Source organism: Marmota marmota, unplaced genomic scaffold (assembly GCF_001458135.2).
Source record: "Marmota marmota marmota unplaced genomic scaffold, marMar, whole genome shotgun sequence".
In the NCBI taxonomy this organism is placed as follows: Eukaryota; Metazoa; Chordata; class Mammalia; order Rodentia; family Sciuridae; genus Marmota; species Marmota marmota.
In genome coordinates this window covers 94,921-114,717 of record NW_025999977.1, presented here as the reverse complement: position 1 = coordinate 114,717, position 19,797 = coordinate 94,921, and the positions used below count along the sequence as shown (strand labels likewise).

Here is a 19,797-nt window from a genome sequence, read left to right as displayed (position 1 = left end):
AATTTTAAATTTTGATGTAATCTATATCTATTTTTAGTTACCTGCAGATTTACATCAATTTTCCATATTTTTTTTAATTGTGGTAAAACACAAAATTTTCCATCTTAACTATTTTTTAAGTGTAGAGTTCAGCGGTATTAAATAAATTAAATAAATTCATAATGTTGTACAAACATTACCATAATCTCTCTTCATACTTTTTCTTGTATAACTGAAACTGTATCTATTAAACAATTAACTCCCCATTCTCTCCTCCTCCAACCCCTGCAACCACAAAAAAACTAAGCTGGGGCTGGGGTGTGTACCTATAATTCTAGATACTTAAGACACTTAGGCAGAATTGAGAGTTTGAGGCCAATCTGGATAACTTACTGAGATCTTATCTCAAAAAGCAAGCAAGCAAACAAAAAGCATCTAAATCTTGAAGTGTTCTCTGAACAAATGGGTCACATGAAATACCCAAATTCCAAAAACTAATCCTGTATCATGTGACTAAAACCCCCAAATGAATTTAATTCCTGTATACTGTTATCGTAGATGTAACTGGCATCTCTCTCTGTTCTTAAAAATGGTGTAAGTATTTGTAGAATTCAATGTTAAATTAGTGGGAGGTATCAGGCACTTCCCACTTTTATATGTGTGTGGTTGATATTTAAACAACTATCTGAGATCCTCTAGAAAGCAGAGTCTGAGGCAAGGATTAAATCACTGGTATTTTATTTGCAGTATTTAAAAACAGAGTGGTAAGGGTGAAGAAAAGGGTAAGCGAAGCAAGAAGCAATGCTAAGCAATGTGATGCAACGTTGCTTTACAATGAGCCAGAAAGACGTGCAGGATGTCTGGCATGTGTATTCACTCAGTAAGCCGGACCTTCTCTGGAAGGCTCAGAAACATGGTTGAGAGTAGTGTTCAGCAGGGAAAAGAAGGGGCAGGCTCCCTCTGGTCCTCAACACTTCATTCATCAAGAACCCCTAGAGGGAGCAGACTCCTCCACACTTCTGGATCATTACCTCACCCTTCAGTGGCAGCCCAGAAAGCTATTGTATAGCATTTCCTCTAAAGTAGGGCCATATCTGTGAAGAGAGTATACAAGGTGCAGGGCTGGAAGGACCCTGCAGGCCCAGAGCTAACTTGGATTCTAGTTAACTTGGGGATCTCAATAAGATTTGGTATCAAAGGTTTTTAAAAAAGGGGAATGTGGACCCAGAGGCAGACGGTGCTTTCAGAGAAGGAAGGGGTTGAGGAAGCCTGAGATGGTGCCCTAGAACCTGTATTTCATATAGCACAAGACATAAATAAAATGACAAGGTAAGTTGTTGAAAAAGGGATCTTTCCCTTAGTGGGCAGGGATGGGAGAAAAGACTTTATAGAGATGTAGCTTATACAATGAGAAGGACTGGCTCACAGCAACCACAGGGGAGAGACTACAGCCAAGGGAACAACCTGGAAGAATAAGCACATGGTGGCATAAATGTGTATGGCGCAATGTACCATGAAATGGCTGGCACACAGACATGGAGTGGAACATAGTAAAAGGCTTTGAGAAGTCAGCTTGCAGTCAGATAAAGAAAGCCTTGACAAGGAGCTAAAAATGGAATCTGAAGCCCATAAGCCATTCAAGATTTCCAAGAGGAGAATAACATGACTGAACTATTTGCAGGACATAATTCTGGGACAGTTATTGCAATTTCACTGGAAAGAAGGTTTAGATAGGATCCTAGATGGGGCCTCCTTCCATAGTAGGAATGTTTGTGGCTCCAAATCATAACTCAATGGCCTGCACTCCTGGGACACAATGCACTAAATTTTTTTAAAAAACTCAAGCTTACCAAACTGAGGATAAACCCTTACAGCAATTTATTTGGCAATTAAATTCTCATTATGCTGGGTCTCATAGCTATCTCTAGCCCCTACTCAAACCCCACCAAATAACAGTAAAGGTATATTTAAAGATAAAAATTCCCAAAAAAGTGGGATAGATGATGAATATAGATGACAGATGGCAATAAAATTTTCAAAGATGATACTATCAAAATGGAGAAAAATAAAACCTAAATGTGTGCAGCAGTGGGAAAGTAAACAGAAAACAAAGTGACCAATCACCTTATTACTATGAGAAAACAGAGCTTCCATCAGTTTTAATGCCCCAATCTTAAATATAGACAGGGCCAATAAATAGGGTTACCAGGTATTTCAAGAACACCTCTAACATGAGAAACAGAGGCACAAACAAGGGAAAAAAGAAAGTTGATGCGGAGATCAAAAGGAACTTTAAAAACAGGTATCATTAAAGAGATAAAAGATAATACATTCACAAAAAAAAAAAAAAAAAAAAAAAAAGAGCTAGTTCTTAGAAATAAGTATTAGAGGTGGTAGTAGAATAAGCCCAAAGTCTTGGCTACTCAGGAGGCTGAGGCAAAGGATTGCTTGAGCCTGGTAATTCAGGACCAGCCTGGGCAACATAGTAAGATCCCATCTCTTTAAAATTATACACATATAAAAAAACCCCGAAAAAATATATAATTACATACACACAAGTGTGTGTTTAGAAAACAGCAGATTTTTTAAAAAAGCAAAGGGCTTAAAAATAGAAAATAGGAGGAAAAAATATACAATTAACTTAGAGGTACATTTCAGAAAATCCAACATTCAACTAGTTCCCCCAGAAGAGCATAAAAATGAAAATTTCTCATAACTTGCCAGATTGAAAAGCTCACTAAATATAGTATTATGCATTTTAAAATACATTAAGACACCTGAAATAAAGACCTTAAAGCTTCAAGAAAAAAAAATAAAAGCTCCAGAATCAGAATAGTTACAGGATTCAACAGTAACAATGACATGCAGAACAATGTATACATGCATTTAAAAGTGCTCACCTGCAATTTTATAGCAAATTCAACTATTAATGAAGAAAAAAATAAATCAATTTGTCACTAAAGAATTTCAAAAAATTTACATCCTGGGGGCCAGGGTTGGGGCTCAGTGGTGGAGTGCTTGCCTAGCATGCGTGAGGCACTGGGTTATATCCCTGGCACTACATAAAAATAAACAAATAAAATAAAAGTATTGTGTCCATCTACAACTAAAAAATGCTATTAAAAAAAAATTACATCCCATTGACTACTGAAGGATATAATCCACCAAATAGGGAAGGAAACCATGAAAGCAGCAGCTACAGGATCCAGGAGACACAAGAGAGGCCTAAGAAATAAACAGGGTAAAGATGAAGTGGAATTCCGGGGAAGGAGCTATGCCTAGGTCTAGAGACAGAGTTGTTACGGACAGAGTTGTGTTCCCCCCAAATTCCTATGTTGAAGTTCTAACTACCAACATCTGGAGATGTGACTGTAGTTGGGAGACAGAGCTTTTAACCAGGTAAGTAAATTCAAGTGAGGTGCTAGGATGGGCCCTCATCCAACATGACTGACATCCTTTTAAGAGGAAAGGGCTGATGATGTAGCTCAGAGGTACAGCACCTCCCTAGTAAGTGAGGACCTGGATTCAATCCCTAGCACCACCAAAAACCTAAACCAAACCAACAAAAAACCACTGGAGAGAGAGAGATTAGGACACTGACAAACACAAAAGAAAGACCATGCAAAGACACAGGAAGAACCAGTCATCCACAAAATGATAAGCCTCAAAGAAATCAACCCTGCTGACATCTTTATCTTTTCTAGTTTCCAGAACTATTAGCAAACACATTTCTGTAATTTAAGCTACCCAGTCTGTGGTATTTTGTTATGGTAGCCCTAGAAAACAAACACAGAACCTAACCTGAAACAGACCAAGAGGGCTCCAGGGAAGATTTCAAACGAAAAAGAATCTGATGAATTTACCCATGTTGAGATATTTTATAATGCTATTAGAGATTTGGGGTACGAACTAGTGATAGGTCCATAGGGAAAGAGGCAAAAAATGAAGCAAAAATGACAGGGAAAAGGGGATTATAAGAAACGTAACTATGGTACCTTATGGCTCATGGAATAATATTTACCTAGTAACATGAATTTAGAACAGATTTAACCACAAGTTTTATGTGTGGAATGGGTAGAAGGTCTGCAAAAGCATTCTCCTCATCTACCATAGTATCACAAATTGAAAAAACAAGAAGTGGCTATAGTCATATTATTTAAATAATGGAGCCAAATACCAGATGATAACATGAAAATACTTAAGGTGGTTGCTTCTGAGAAAAGAATATTGGGGCAGGGTAGAGGACTGTTCTTTTTCATGGTAATCTCAGTAGAGCTATCTGAGTTTTAAAATGTGCTTTTAAAATAAAAACATAAATTTTAAAAGCCTGAACAGACTACGAAAGCCCTTTTTAAAAGGGGGCTGCTGGTCCTTTCAGCCAGAAGCCTTTCAATGGTATGAGCAGAAACCAGAACCAATGTGTTACAGAATAAATGAAACAGGAGATATCAAATCCTAATTAGTTTTTTTTTTTTTTAAACAAGCCATGCTGATAGCTAAAATAAGGGAGAATACAAAAGGGATGATAAATAAAAATTCTTGAAGGAGGCAAAGCTTATATGATGGCCCTTTCTACTGGGAGTGTTTTCCTTTGAAGCTGCTTGCCAAGGCCTTTTTCACAACTATGAGACTAGCTGGATTCCCATACCTACCCCTGCTGATTCTGCTTTGCCTTACAGTTGTCTTGCTCCAATTTCTTCCAATGTGAGCCTTCAGGATGTATCCTGGGGAACAATTCTATAAGAGTAGGCTTGTAGCAAGAAGGACTTTTGTATCTCTGTTAAATGTGGAGAGCAGAGAAAAACTTTATGAGCCATTACTTAGATCAAATAGAGTACTCTGATTGAGCCAATCAGATACAGGCAAGAACAGCTGAAGTAGAATACTTCCTTAAAGTCAGATTGTTCATACACAAGAGAGAACAGAGAAAATACCCCTCATATGCAGTATCAGAAATCCTCAAAACCAGAGGCTTTAAAAAAGGAAGCCAAGTTGCCCAAGTATTCATCAAATATTGATTGAGAGGATGATGAGACACTTGGCTTGGGTAAACAAAGGTTTCTGGCTCCCTCTGCACTAAAAATAATTAACATTCTCCCAAATGATCTACCTTCATGTTCTTGAGGTAAAGCACCACTCCAGTGATAGGTAACTGGAGAAAAATCCCAGAGGGTTATGTTCAGCAGAGGAGCAATAACATCAAAACATGCCAGATATCCCAGGCAATTTATAGTCACACTCCATTTGTTCATCAGTCAACCTTTATAATCGATAAAGTTTCTAAGTTTTCTGGATAGTTCTACCCTATTCATGACATTTACCCTATCAGGTAAATAATGATTTGATTTAATTAACCAGCATTCTGGTTTATCAAATCAGTTTCTCTCACCCAACTGCTAACCAATCTCTCAAATTTTATCCATCTCTGGGTTAGATGGTATATCTGGCAATTCAGTGAAAGGAAGTTGGTCAAATACCACAAAAAAACTGCCAAAGAAAGAAATATATAATCACAAAAACACCACAATTAATTACAGATAGTGACTAGCTTCTAAAGAAATTTTCTCCTAGGTAAATTTTAATTGAAATTTTGAAGAATTATGGAAAAAAGATACCCTTATGACTGGGTCAATAGAACATGACAAAAAACACTAAAAATTTCTGTACATACACAAACTTATGTTACAAGTCTAGTCAGAAGAAAATACATAGAAAAAAGATACTATTTTAAAAAATAACTTGCAAGAGAAGTTCTTAATACTTAAGTTCTAAAATATCATCTTCCTTTAGAAAACTTTAAGACTGGAATGACAGATTTTGTTCTGTTTTTTGTTTGTTTTGTTTTGGTATTGCTGTAATTACTGTAAATTTATCAGCAAAAAGGTAAATATTAATGTAATTCCTTTAAAAGCTTGAACACATATAAAGGAAACAATAAAATAGATACATATAAAATAAAAAATAAAAAAAAAAACAAGCAAAAACCTCATTTGACCTGAAAAACCTCATTTGACCTGATTTTATTAAGTCACTCCAGTTATCTTCAGTGCAGCTCTGGTCTCCAGGGAGATATCCAGGACAGGTTTTGTATCACTCGGTCCATCCCCAGTAGGCCGGATAGGACAGTCTCTGATAACTGCCAGGACACCACCTCTTATCCTGGACTGCTTGACTGCCATTTGGCTTCACATTCCAAAAGTATCTCCTTTGTGAATAGTCCTCTCCAGCAGGGCCAGGAGGAGGGATATGGCCTCTCTGGTAAACATTCTGATTTTGTGAAAATTTTCTTAAACAAAAAGCAATAATCCATTATTAGTATTAATGAAACACATAATAAGCTTTATGAAATAATATATAGATACCCTGATTCTTCTGTTTGCTACCTATTTCACCTTAGCAGATGAATTACTTAAATCATTCTGTCTCCTAATTCTCTATAAAACAGAGCTAATAGTATCTTCCCAGGTTATTATGAAGGTAAAATAAGACAATATATTTAAATTTCCTACAATGCCCTGGAACACAGACAGGTTCCCAGGAGTCTTTCTACCGATCCCTCCAAAAGCCTGGGAGGGTTAATATAAAACAATAAGCTATTTAGTATGGAAATGGAGGTGCTTTTGCTTTATAAGTAAGTATAAATTAATTAGAAAGTATAAAAAATTACTCTAGCCATGGTACATGCAAATTTGGTTAATTAGGATTTAATCATTTCAAAAGCAAGATCAGTGAATACATATAATTACAAAAATTTGGAAATTTGATAAAAGAAAAATGAAACCTACAAACCCCCCTTAATCCCACTTCATCTAATTAAACTGGTTCATATTTCCTTTTGGTCTTTTTCCATTTGCATCTTTTTTTTTTCTGACTGTTGAATTATAACCTATTGTTTTTACTTATCATAAGTGAGCTATCATTTTCAATGGTTTTACAAAATGTCATAGTATGAATATAACTATTCTGCTATATTCTCCACTATTAGAAATTCAGACCACCAGTCTTTACTATTATAGTATGTCTTGTATTAACATCCCCAATATTATACTACTGTAGTTTGAGCACCAAGCCCAGTGTCTGAGACATAGTAGGGAGTTTGGAAATGTGTTGAATCACAGAATATAGTCTTTTCCATATTTTGAAGTATTTCCTTAGTCTCAACATGGAATCACCATGAGTATTGTTATAGACATTAAAATTGTGTTTCAAAAGGGTTGTTACTAGTAAGATCTGTTAAAAACATTTACATCTTTAAAAAAAAAATGCCAACATCTTTTTTCAAAGTGTTTACAATGTGCTACATGTTTTAACTCAAGTAGTCATCACTGACAATGCCTATGGGGGCATGTATTATTCAAATCTCACTTGGCTGATAAATAAAGAGAACTCTAGAGAGGTTAAGTATCTCACCCAAGATCATACACTGGGTGAATGGCAGAGCCAGGATGCAAATCCAGGACCAGCCTGACAACCATGGGGTTGCTCATCAAAAACTGTTGCTAAAATAGTGAAAGAAAAATACTCTTTTGCTCTTTCTTGATGGTCAATTTCAGGTATCAACTTGATTAAGGAATACCTAGACAGCTGGTAAAGCATTATTTCTAGATATGTCTTTGAAGGTGTTTTGGAAAAGGCTGGTGTGTGAGTTGGTAGACTGAGTGAGGAGATCCTCCCTCAATGTAGGTAAACCCCAATCAAAGAGAAGAAAAGGTGAATTTGCCCTCATCCCTAGAACTGGGACACCCTTCTTCTCCTGTTCTTGATATCAGAACTCCAAGAGTCACAGCCCTTGGACTCTAGGACTTGCATGAGTAGTTACCCCTTTCCCCTACCTTCCCATGTCCAAAACCCATGGATTCTCAGGCCTTTGGTGTCAAGACTAAGTCTGAGAATTACCAGGTTCCCTGGTTCAGATGTTTTTTTCACTTGGCATCCTTAGGTCTCTAGCTTTCAGAAGCCAGTTGTAGGATCTCTAAGCCTCCATAATAACATGAACCAATTTCCCTAATAAAGACTTGCTTATGTATGTACGTATGTACGTATGTATGTATGTATGTATCTATCTATCTATCGCCTATTGGTTCTCTCTTTTTGGAAAGTCAATAGACTATTTTAATCAAACTGAAATTTTCCCCATTTCCAAAGTGAAATATTTTTGTGATTTATTTGTTCAAATCCTTTGCAAATGTTTCTATTGCTATTTTATTATTTTCACTTAATTTATATTTACTCTTTTTCCTTATTCTGAAAACCACACCACAATTCATGTAGTCTAAGAATGCAAGATTCTTTCTGGTAGACATATCAGACTGAAGTTTACAAATCAATGAAAATGTCGAAATTCCCTTCCAACTGCCTCTGAAGTTTCCTATTTCTCTACTTAGTATCTGATTTTTCAAAATACAGAACAAGATGACACCTTCTGGTTTACAATGATCAGTAAGAAAACATCAACTGCTCATCATTATCAAAACATATTTTCAATGATTTATAGTATTAATTTCTATTTTAGGTTCAGAAAAAGGAAAAGCAGAGGTACCTGAATGGCTGCTGCAAGTGTGGGGACTGGGTGTGAAAACGCCGGGAAGGCATTGGATAACCATAGGTCCGATGTAAGTTATACCTAGACCCTTGGTTACCAGACTTGTTAGAGGTGTGGACTGGTTCCATGAGATGTGCTGAGTCTTCAAAATCACTTGACCTGGATACACTGGAATTCCAATTCCTCAAAGAGAGCATTTCCATACAATATTACTGGTTTCCAAACGTGGTAGTAAATTAAGTGACTAAATATTTTGGCTTATAAAAATGAAAATTCCTTCCTCTGACCATCCCTATTTATAAGGCTCCCCCCAGCAAGTGAATAAGCTACCAGAAGATGGATATATACAGTTTGAATTACACAAAAGAGAGCTCCCTAACCACAAATCTCACATATAAGACTTACTTTCTGACAGGACCATTCTGAAGGTCTTCAATGTAGTTTTGTCTTTCTATGCAATGTCCCCGGCACCTATTGAATACTGAGGAGTGGATGAACTGTTAGAAATAATTATAGAGACAACAAAACTTTCCAAGAGAAAGTAAACCAAAGCTGAAATTCATTGACTAATTATTTAGGCTGTTGTATCTCACTACTTCCAAATATTTTCCTTTATAAACTTCGGAAAAAGATTATCTTGTTTGGGTTTTGTTTTTCTTTCCTCTTTTCTTTTGGTGCTGGAGATCAAACCCAGGGCTTCAAGCATTCTAAGCAGGTACTCTACCACTGAGCTATACCCCCAGCCCCAAAAGTTAGTTTTCTTTTCCTTTTTTAAATTTGTTATATTGGAACAAATGAATTACGAACTATTTTTCCCAAAATTTGAGAAATTCATCTACATTTTTACCTTTAACTTTTATGAAAAGGAAAAAATAGTGACAACCCTCATACTTACATTCAATTGCATCATCTGGCCTCATGCCTTCTACATCAATCAAATATCTAACAAAACAACATAATTTGGGTCATTTATATATACGAAAAGAAAAAAAGTTCTTTTTCAAAAGGTCCAATTTCACTTACAAATGGAGACATAAAAATCTTAAAGAAAATATTAGCACATCTAATCCAACAATAATTATTAAGAATGATATGCCATGACCACGAAAGACCTTACTCCAAGAATGCAAGATGACCCAACTTTAGAAGATCTATTAATAAAAATACTTACATTGATATAATAATAATTTAAGTAATAAAGGAAAGGAAATATGGGACCAAACTGACAGATGTTTTACAATGTATTTGAAAAATTAAAATAGTTGTTTTTGATCAAAATACTTTGTACACTAAAAACAGAAGACTTCCTTAAATTGACAAAGAATTTATCAGGAACCAACAAGCAAAAAACAAAAAGGGAAAAATATTAACCTCATATCCAAAAAATATTTTGTAACAAATGTCTGGGCCAGAATGGAGATGCCATCACCTCAGCAATTTCTTCCTTACTCTCATCTTCATCCCACCACCAAGTACTGACAATGATGTAACCTAAATATCTCTAGAATATGACCACACCTTTCCACCAAATGACTACCACACTTCAGTCCAAGCTACTACTATGCCTTAATTCCTACAAAAGCCTCCTAACATGACTCCTTTCTTCTGCAGTTTATTCTTTACTCAGTAGTAAAATGAAAAGTTGAAAATACAAATTTGAATATATTCTACACACTCACCCCCAACAAAAAAGTTCAATAGTTTTTTTGTGTTCTTAAAATAAAACAAAGCCTTAAACCCAGCTCTGAATGATATAGCTCCTACCCATACTTCCAGATCCATTTAATGCTATACTTACCCCATGGTCTGATTCCTCCAACACAGTTAATGTCATCTTGTTACAGGGTCTTTGCTGCTTCTTATGTCCACTATTCTCTCCACAGTGTCCCTAACTGGTCAGTACCAATTCAACTTCTGATATTTGCTCAAAGTTCTCCATGGAAACCTAGTCCCTATCAGTTATAATTGAGTGCCTATCAGTTATCTCTGGGACAATGACAAACATATTCAAAGATGCTCATACATGAATGTTTGCTATTTTAATGTTCATCAGTACACAAACAGTGCAGCCTTTAAAAAGAATATGGTCACAAAGCACTTTCTACAACATATTAAACTATAAAACAGAACATCTATTATACCATAAACTAACTAACTAAATATATATATATATATATATATATATATATATATATGCTTGTATCTGCATTTTTGAAGTTTAAAAAGATGTACACTAAATTATTAATAATGGTAATCTCTGGGTGGGGAACTATATTTCTTTCTACTTTACACATTTTTATACTGATTGCATTTCTTGCAACAAACTTACACTACCATTGTTATCAGACAAAAACAACTTAAACACAGTTTGCCTCTGGGGTTGGCAACTCACCTGCAGATGAGGTAACCAGTCCGGTTTAAGCCATGTGTACAGTGGACACCAATAAGTTTGTCTATAAAACAAGAAATACAGTTAAGTAACTAAAATAGATACACTAAAAAAAGTTATACAATTATTGAAGAGTAACATTTAAAGATACCACAATATTACCACTACCCCGAAAAGGAATTTTTAAAAATACATATATAGTATAAAAAATTGTCTACTAGAAAATCAACATTCACTGTTTCAAGGAAATTTCAAATAACCTCACGATGTAAATCAATGATGTAAACTGTAGAAGATCTGATCAGGTATTAAAAGCTACACTTGTATTGAGACAAATTCATTGGTCCAAATAGAGCACCTATCAGTGACAGATTTAGTTATAGAAAAAGGAAGTGAAAAAAAAAAAAAACAACAAAAAAAAAACAAACCCAACAGACTAGAAGAATAAAATTTGTTTTGGGGCCTCACACATGCTAGGCAAATGCTTCACCACTGAGCTACATATGAATCCAGCCTCCACTTTTGACATTGGATACAAGTACAACACTTGTTAGTTACTTTTAGTTAGTTAGTTACTTTTCTCAAAGTGGAAAAATATCAGAAATAGCTTAAACATGTATAGCAAAGATACAATTTCATTTGCCTGCTCTGTTTTGTTTCACTGCTAACTTTGCCTTTTGTTGTCTTTTTTTAGGTAACTCTCAGATCTCTCACCTCAGATAACTCCCCCACCCCAAACTCACCATTGTCTTTATTTTCTTTCAAAAATCCACTAACAGCACATTTGAATTTAAAAATAGTGTTGTTATCAGGCACTTGATGCCCAACTGTAAAAATTTTTAAGTAAGGAATAGTTTCTGGCAAATCCTATAAGGAAAAACCAAGAAAAAATATACATATATTATTTTATTTGTAGGGAAACAATTAAAGATAAGAGGAGCTGGAATATAAACCAAGAGATTATAATAATCTTATTATACATCAACAATTCTGATAGAAGAGCCAGTTTTTCTCCAAGCTGCTCCATTCACAAATTTTTACTTTGTAATTATATTTCATTACAACATAGGAGGTGTATAACCAATTAGAACAACAACAACAAAAACTTCAGGAGAGATAGTCAATAGGATGTATACACACAGCAAATTCCATGTGAACAAATGCACATATAGATAACTAAGTATTATATGAACAGTCCTACCCAATATTATACAGTATAATGGCCATGCCTTCATAAAGCAGCTGTGATTTAAGCAGAAGTATTCTTGGGGTGGGAAAAAGTAGACATAGGTAAAAGACAGAAGAGGGTAAGTGAAAAGCCTACAGCTCAGAATTGAAATGGAAAGTATCAGCATGAGCCCACGCTTTTACATTATAAACACACAAACACAAATAATTTGACCAAAGAAAGCCTATGAACAATGTCAGCCTGGTACCTCTAGCAGATTGTCGCCCCCCCTTTTAAAAATACTTTTTTAGTTATACATGGATGCAGTATCTTTATTTTGTTTATTTATTTTTATGTGGTGCTGAGGATTGAACCCAGGACCTCACATGTGTGAGGCAAGCGCTCTGCCACTGAGCCACAACCCCAGCCCAGATTGTAGTCTCTTAACTAAAAGAAATCTAAGTACCTTGTTAAAATGGCTCATTCAGGTTGGGGCACAAAATATACAAGACAAGCCTAGAACTAAGAGTGAATAAAAATTATTAAGGATGTTTCAAAATGTCTCAAGAGCCAAATGGAGAAGCTCCAACCATCTTGTGCCTCAGTAAGAAAAACAACAGTATGGAGGTCATAATGATATAAAAAATAAATTAAAAAAAATACAGCTAATAAATTTAGAAAGAATTATTGATTTCTCTATTTTTTGAAGTCTCATTTCCTGATAGAAGAACAAATACATCGTCATTTCTGAAACCGTCTTGCCAAAAAGAAAAATCCAGCCTGAATCAGATCAAGCTATATCCAACTACCAACCTGCAAAGAAAAGGACTAGAAAAAAACTTTAACAACTCATAAGGATGCAGTTATCAAAATCTACATATTAAATACTACCTAATTACTTTAATACATAAATTTTAATGCGGGGAGGGGGCAGTAAAACTTAACAACCAATTGCAACGTAACAATATTTTATGAAATTTAGGAGCTAATCCAAGTTTGAGCACTGATGGGATATCTGACATTAAAGAATTGATATCAACAATTAAAAGTATTTATATTTTAAATATACATACCAAAGAAGTAGAGATAAAATTATATGACATCAGAGATTTGCTTTGAAATAATACAGAATGGGGTGAAACAGGTAGGGATACAGACCAAACAAGATAGCCATTAGTTGATAAACACTAAAGCTGAATGCATTAATGGGTATACAACAGACACCTATAAGTATTACATGTTTCTGTTTCTGACATTTAGGATAACAGCTTAAAAATAAGAAAATGACAATGGAAAAGTTCAGCAGTTTCTCATAAGGTTAACACAGAACTACCATGTGACCCAGCAATTCTACTCCTAGTTATACATCTAAAAAAACTGAAAGCAAGGAAAGATTCAAACAAATATTTGTTCACTATCCCAGCACAGTGGCGCACGCCTATACTCCCAGCAACTCAGGAGGCTGAGGCAGGAGGATCACAAGTTTGACGACACCCTTGGCAATCCAGCAAGGCCTTAAGCACTTTAGTGAAACTCTGTCTCAAAATAAAAATTTAAAAGGGCTGGAGAGGGGCTGGGATTGTGGCTCAGTGACAGAGCACGTGGCACAGTGGCAGAGTATGTGCCTCACCTGTATGAGGCACTGGGTTTGATCCTTAGCACCACACAAAAATAAATAAATAAAATAAAGATATTGTGTCCATCTACAACTAAAAAAAAATATATTAAAAAAAAATGGGCTCGGGAGAAAGCTCAATGGTAAAGCCCCTCTAGATTCAATCCGCAGAATAACCCACGTACCTACAGATAGATGAAGGATAAACATAACATAGCATATGAACACAATGAAATATTTAGCCATGAAAAGGAATAAGATTCTGATACATGCTACAAATCGATCAATCTGGAAAACATAATTAGTGAAATGTGCTAGACAAAGAAGGACAAATATTATTATTCCATTTGTATGAGGTGTCAAGAATAGGCAAAGTTATATAGACAAAAAGTAGATCAGAGGTTACCAGGGGCTGAAAGAGTGGGAGAAAAGGGAATTACTCTTTAATGGTTATAGAGTTTTTGTTGAAGATGATGAAAAGGATATGAATATAAACAGTAGTAATGGTGACCAAATAGTTCAATTCATGTCTCCAATCTCATTTTGAGACAGCATTAAAAGCATGTACTTAAAGAAAGATTTGATTTCCTTTTAAAATTATTATTACTCATGAAAGAAGGTTACACTTCACACAAGCACAAGATGAAAACTATTATTACTGAATTACTATAAATTATTTTAATATCATAATGAAGAATGTTGCTTTCAGTTAAAGGTTCAATTTACCTCTGACTTATAATAGCGCTGAGTATATGTTAAATCAATAATCAGTCCAAGCTCTTCATTTTGTTCTCGGATTTTGTTAAAAAGATCCAGAGGAGAAAAGCGTTCTTCTGGAGCAAGTTTTGCTTCAAAACTCTTGTCAGAGAAAATGAAATAGAGAGTAAATTTGTGTCAAAATCCTCTATTATGCATTTATTCAAATCATATCATGCTAGCAAACTATGAGATACAATGAGAGTTTATACTCTTCTGGAAGCTAAATTACAAACCTCTCTTCCAGTGATCCAAAGGAAGAAAAAAGCTCACTCAATATGTAAATATGTGTTTATGTTCCACATCCTAATGACTTGTAAATATCCTAGTCAATATTGACATTACTTTTTAAAAAGACTGCTCCTATTTACCTAAGCTTTAGAACCTAACTCTGATTCACAAATAAAGTATTTTTTGCACAATTTTAATGTCCATTGAATTTCTCAGGACACCTTATCAACAAAGTGAAGATTGTATTTTATGTTGTTTGGAAATCTACTGAGTTGTTCACTGCCATGGAAATATAACCCACCTCGGTCACAGTCTATATTTGTGGATCTTACATTCGTAGTGTAAGCACCTCTTTCTTTATATGTTCTAATGTGGTAATGCTCATTAATTTAGATATTGAAATATATATTGCCTAATTATAAATTCAGTATTATTTATAGTTATTTTTTTTTATAGTTATTGCATTATAATGATTTCTTTAAAAGTATGTTTTGAAGTCAATTATATTCATCTGCAAATTTAGAAGCATTTGCTACAAAAAGGAAAGCGGAGTGTGATATTGTTGAAAACCAATGTTCTAATAAATTTTTTTACATACAGTCTCTATTAAAAAATAGCAGCCCAAATTAAAAAATTGGTATGAAACAATTTTCAATAGATAGCCACAATACTATTGGCTGATAGTTAATTAGAACATATATACATCTCAACAGACAGCAGTGAGAATTTATCACATGAACACTTAATTCTATAGATTCAGTTAGGGATTCCCTTGTTTAGTGCAGAGCAACGAAAATTAAAACAAGATCACTCAACTCAGAAGAGGCAGGCTGGCTCCTGGAGGAAGGTAGCAAAGATGACTACCAAGACACTGCAGAAAACAGTAGAAGCTACTTCTTAGTATTATTTTGGAAAATAAGTATTTGGCTGAATTACACAGACACATTCAAAGGAAAGAGATTGTTGAAGAACTTTCTCCATATTTCCAGTTTTGCTATAGCTGGCCATGTTTCTAAATACAATGTTGTATGAAGCACTGTCACACAGCGTCACAGGTGTAAACAGATAAGCCACCAAGCACCTCTGGCTCTAAGTAGGAGGTTGCAAAAATTGTGCATGCTGGCATCATGTGGGAATTCTTCAAATTCAACATGAATCACTGTAATTTCATAAATTATAGCAATGTATAGAATAATCTTTCCATGGCATGGGTCTGAAGGTAAGAAGAAAATTTACTTTGAAAATTTTCAAGCATGCAAATCCAAGATGTCACTATAGAGTTGACACAGGTTCCTTTTAGTACAGTAATAGCACTGTGGCCTCAATAAATGTATTCTGAGTAAAGGTCACTGGGATCAAGACAAACACAAAAAGCTCACCAATCCCAACAAACAACAAGATATAGAGCAAAATTAGTTATTAAATTTATGAATAAATGAAACTAGTTTTCCAATTTAAAAAAATAAAAAAGAATGTTTGACATCACAATTTGAATGTGGTGTGCCAGGAATCTGGCAAAGATTAAGACACCAATGTCAGGTTTGTTTTTTTTTTTCTTTTTTTAAAAATTTTCCTAATTAAGGAAGGTGGTCTAATATAGTGACTAGACACAGGAACAATGAAGTCAGGGCTGCCTGAATACGAACGCTCTACTCTGAAACCCCGAGCCCTGGTTGGATGACACTGTGGACCATATGGATGCATGAATTGTGACTCATAAGTCCCAGAGATAGTCACAAATAATGGTTTCATTATTTCCAAATGTGTAACACTCACAAAAATATGGGTGGAGATGGCAGAGCCAATGTCCCCTCTACTTTACTAAGGCCAAATGTAGCATGGTTGTAAGTAGCTACATTCCCAAAAGACCATCTCTCAGCAAGGAAGCTCCTCACCATAGAATGTTACAGTTTGGTGACATCATCCCTCTGCAGAGTACATGATGCTCCTTTGCTGGCCATAACCACCTGATTTCCTGCAGGCGATGTGGTCTAGGAAGCCATCAAAGAGAAAAAGAGCACACCTTGCCTGAAGAGGAGAGGATACTAGGGCTTTTAACCCCCTCCCCCAAAGAGGAACCTAAGTTTATGATGTGTACATTACTAGGAAAGTATTTTTAATGATTTTGTGATGAACAATTTTTATTGAATAAATTTTCATCTAGTCTTAAAATATATATATATATATATATATATTTATATAGCTATGTACATTAAAATTGTACAAATATTAATTTGGAAAAAGAAAAAAAAACAAACCAGGATTCCATGTGGTGAATTTAGATTTCTGAAAGAATACTGAATTAACTTTTGCTTACCTTTTGCAAAGGAACTTTGAAAGCAATGAATCGAGTCCCAGGCATCCTCTGTCCAACTGGGAGATAGTCTTTCCACCTAGTAGATATGTTTTTTGTTAGCCAAACTGTATGTTAGCCTTGTCTCCTTGTACAGAATTAAAGCTTCTAGAAAACCAGTCACAGTGCACAGAGCATGTCCCTTTTCTATGCTTTGCATTCTGCCACTTATTCATCCCTGCCTGGTAACAATCCATAATTCCTTCTGCTCATTTCCCCATCTTGAAAACAGATCCAAGGCAACAGAACAAAGACCTCCACAAATAAGGATTATCTAAAATCAGATGACAGAATTTCTGTATCCCTGACAAACCTAATCCCAGTACCAAATGTTAAGGTGTTATCAATATAAACACAGGGTAATGATTTAAATTCAATTCTTTCACTAAACATGATTTTTTAGTTTTAATACAACCGATAGCATCAAATTCAATTGATAAAGAATTTAAGGTCTATGTTTGACGAGAAAACTCATCACATAGAAAGGGACTGTGAACTTCACTTAAAAATGCTAGTGGTCAACCCTGAAAAGTAATATTTGAGCTCACCTCTGTAGGACAAGTTAGAATTAACTATGGTTAATTCAATATAGCTGAAGCATAGAAAGTCAAGAGTGGCAAAAAATGGGGCTGGAGAAGCAGAGAGGATCCCAGACTATACAGGGAATTATAGAGCACATAAGAAGATTGTTTTTATTCTTAAAATAATGCTTTACACTGATGTCTATGACTACCTTCCCATTCCATTTCAATTTCAAGCCGGTTTGGGTGCTCAGACTAAACCCAGGAGTACTTGATCACTAAGCTATATAACCCACATTTTTTTTTAAGAGACAAGGTCTCACTAAATTGCTGAGCCCGTCTTGGAACTTATGACTTTGCCTTCCTGCCTTAGTCTCCCAAGAAGCTGGGATTACAGCCATGCACCACTGTGCCTGGCTCAATTTCAAGTTTTCAATGACCTATTTAAAAGATCTGTGGGAAGAACAGGCTGGAAGAAATTAAAGAATAGATATATGGACACTACTGGACTCAACAGCAAAAGGTCAGGTAAAACCTGCATTAGGATGCTGAAGGAGAAAAATTGAGATTCAAAGGATATTGAGGAGATAAAATGAAAGGGACTCAATGAAGTCTGGAACGAAGGAGAGGAAGATTTCAAGGACTAAACAGTTTCACTTCACAGACGAACAAAGTCCCCAAAACTAACCATTTAGATGTATACAGGAAGATCTCTGAGGTGACACCTGTTAGAAAGCACCAGTTTGCCTTCGGTGATTCCTGGAAATAATGCAAACCACCTTTTCATGAAAGGTCTCATGCAGGTACAGAGGAATTCATTCATATTTAAATCTTATTAATCATTTTTTTTCTGTGCCAACAAACAATACAACTTGAGGAACTGAGGGAGGCGTTCCATTTGGATGATTAAGGAGTGTCCCCAACACCAAGTCCCGCCTCAAAGCACTAGTTGACCCGAGGAGCAATGGACAGAGCCTTCCCTTTTAAAAGGGTGGGCGAATTCACTGACCACTACAGCTTCTTTCAGCTTCTACGGGTGGCGCAGCCAGGGTCAAAGTCTCTAATCCCAGCTTGGCACACGGGCCAAGCTCGCAAAAGCGACCGTGAGAGGCTCAGACCACAAGACACGGAGCCCACGCCCAGAAGCTAAGAGCCGGAAGGGCCATCCCCAGCACCCGGGACGTTTTACCTTTCCGGGATGCGGTTTCCGCCCTTTCTCTTTGCTGAGGGACGACCAGAAAAGTCGCGTCCCCGACCCCAGCCACTGCGGGCATGATGCCATTGGCTCATTTGGGGGCCGAGATGCCGTCCACCCAATGCCAAGCGGGTCAAAGCCGTCAGTCTGGCGTCCTCGGTGCCGGAACAACAAGCTGGGTCGGAAGCGCGCCCAGGAGCTACCCACAGAATGCCCGGTGCGTCGCCACTGCGCCTGCGCCACCGCCTGTCGTGATGGCGTCACACGTCGGTTTGCTGAGTCGCTAGATTGACAAACAGGACTTTGGCAGCGACTGCGCCTCCGTGGCCGGAGGCCTGTAGCACAGGTCTGTGAGTTTCTGTGAGCACTTCAAGTTCAAATGGTACAGGACCTGCAATAAAAAATTAGGTCCCTCTGCACCCAGTTCCTGATGTGTTCTTCGAGATGTGTCCCAGTGTTTACAAGTACATTTTTTGTACCTTATAGAAATATTTACTTTCACATATCTGTGTATCCTCTACTTACATAAAAGCAGCATAGGATACGTTCTCTATGATGTGTCTAGAATATGGATTTTTCTCCATTTGTACATATAGCCATCCAATTTTTTGATGACTGTAGAGAATTTCATGGATTGTAAGTAACATAAATGAAAGTACCATCATTTATTTAGCCAGTACCATATTGATGGACCTCTGGTTGTTTTCGGGTATTTGGTTTTGGTTTTGGTGTTCTGCTGCACACAATAGTGTGTGTGTGTGTGTGTATACACACACACATATATACATACACATACATACATACATACATACACACATACACACACACAACTATATCTAAATTTCTAGAAATGTAAATTCTGGAATGGAGGATACACAAACTTAAAAGTTATGAAAGAAACTGCCTAACTGTCCTCCAAAAATCACATCAACATACACTCGCATTCATAGACTTTTACTGGGTTCCTATCACATGACAGATATCATGCTAAAAGTAGATAACATTTGTTTATATTTTACCAAATACCACAAACAAAACAAAACAAAAT

At 36.0% G+C, this 19,797-nt stretch overlaps 1 protein-coding gene across 1 annotated transcript; it reads right to left on the bottom strand.

The window, feature by feature from the left end:
* Nucleotides 1-700: 700 nt before the first annotated feature.
* Nucleotides 701-18,991, bottom strand: Dusp11 (dual specificity phosphatase 11). The gene is made up of 9 exons (XM_015479503.2): nt 18,744-18,991; nt 16,998-17,073; nt 14,420-14,551; nt 11,654-11,777; nt 10,914-10,974; nt 9,417-9,463; nt 8,927-9,002; nt 8,519-8,704; nt 701-6,265 (listed from the first exon to the last, which is right to left on the bottom strand). Exons 1-9 carry the CDS (start codon nt 18,842-18,844, stop codon nt 6,070-6,072), a joined length of 999 nt encoding a protein of 332 aa, XP_015334989.1. The 5' UTR covers nt 18,845-18,991; the 3' UTR covers nt 701-6,069.
* Between the last annotated feature and the right edge of the window lie 806 nt (nt 18,992-19,797).

What these genes read in the sequence shown, in the direction of transcription:
- Dusp11 (XM_015479503.2), bottom strand. Translation starts at nt 18,844, where the DNA reads ATGAGCCAATGGCATCATGCCCGCAGTGGCTGGGGTCGGGGACGCGAC. An exon ending in TCAAAGTTCCTTTGCAAAAG is followed by an intron (nt 14,552 to 16,997) that starts GTAAGCAAAAGT and finishes TTCTCTGACAAG; the next exon opens with AGTTTTGAAGCAAAACTTGC. An exon ending in ACTGGTTACCTCATCTGCAG is followed by an intron (nt 9,464 to 10,913) that starts GTGAGTTGCCAA and finishes TTGTTTTGTTAG; the next exon opens with ATATTTGATTGATGTAGAAG.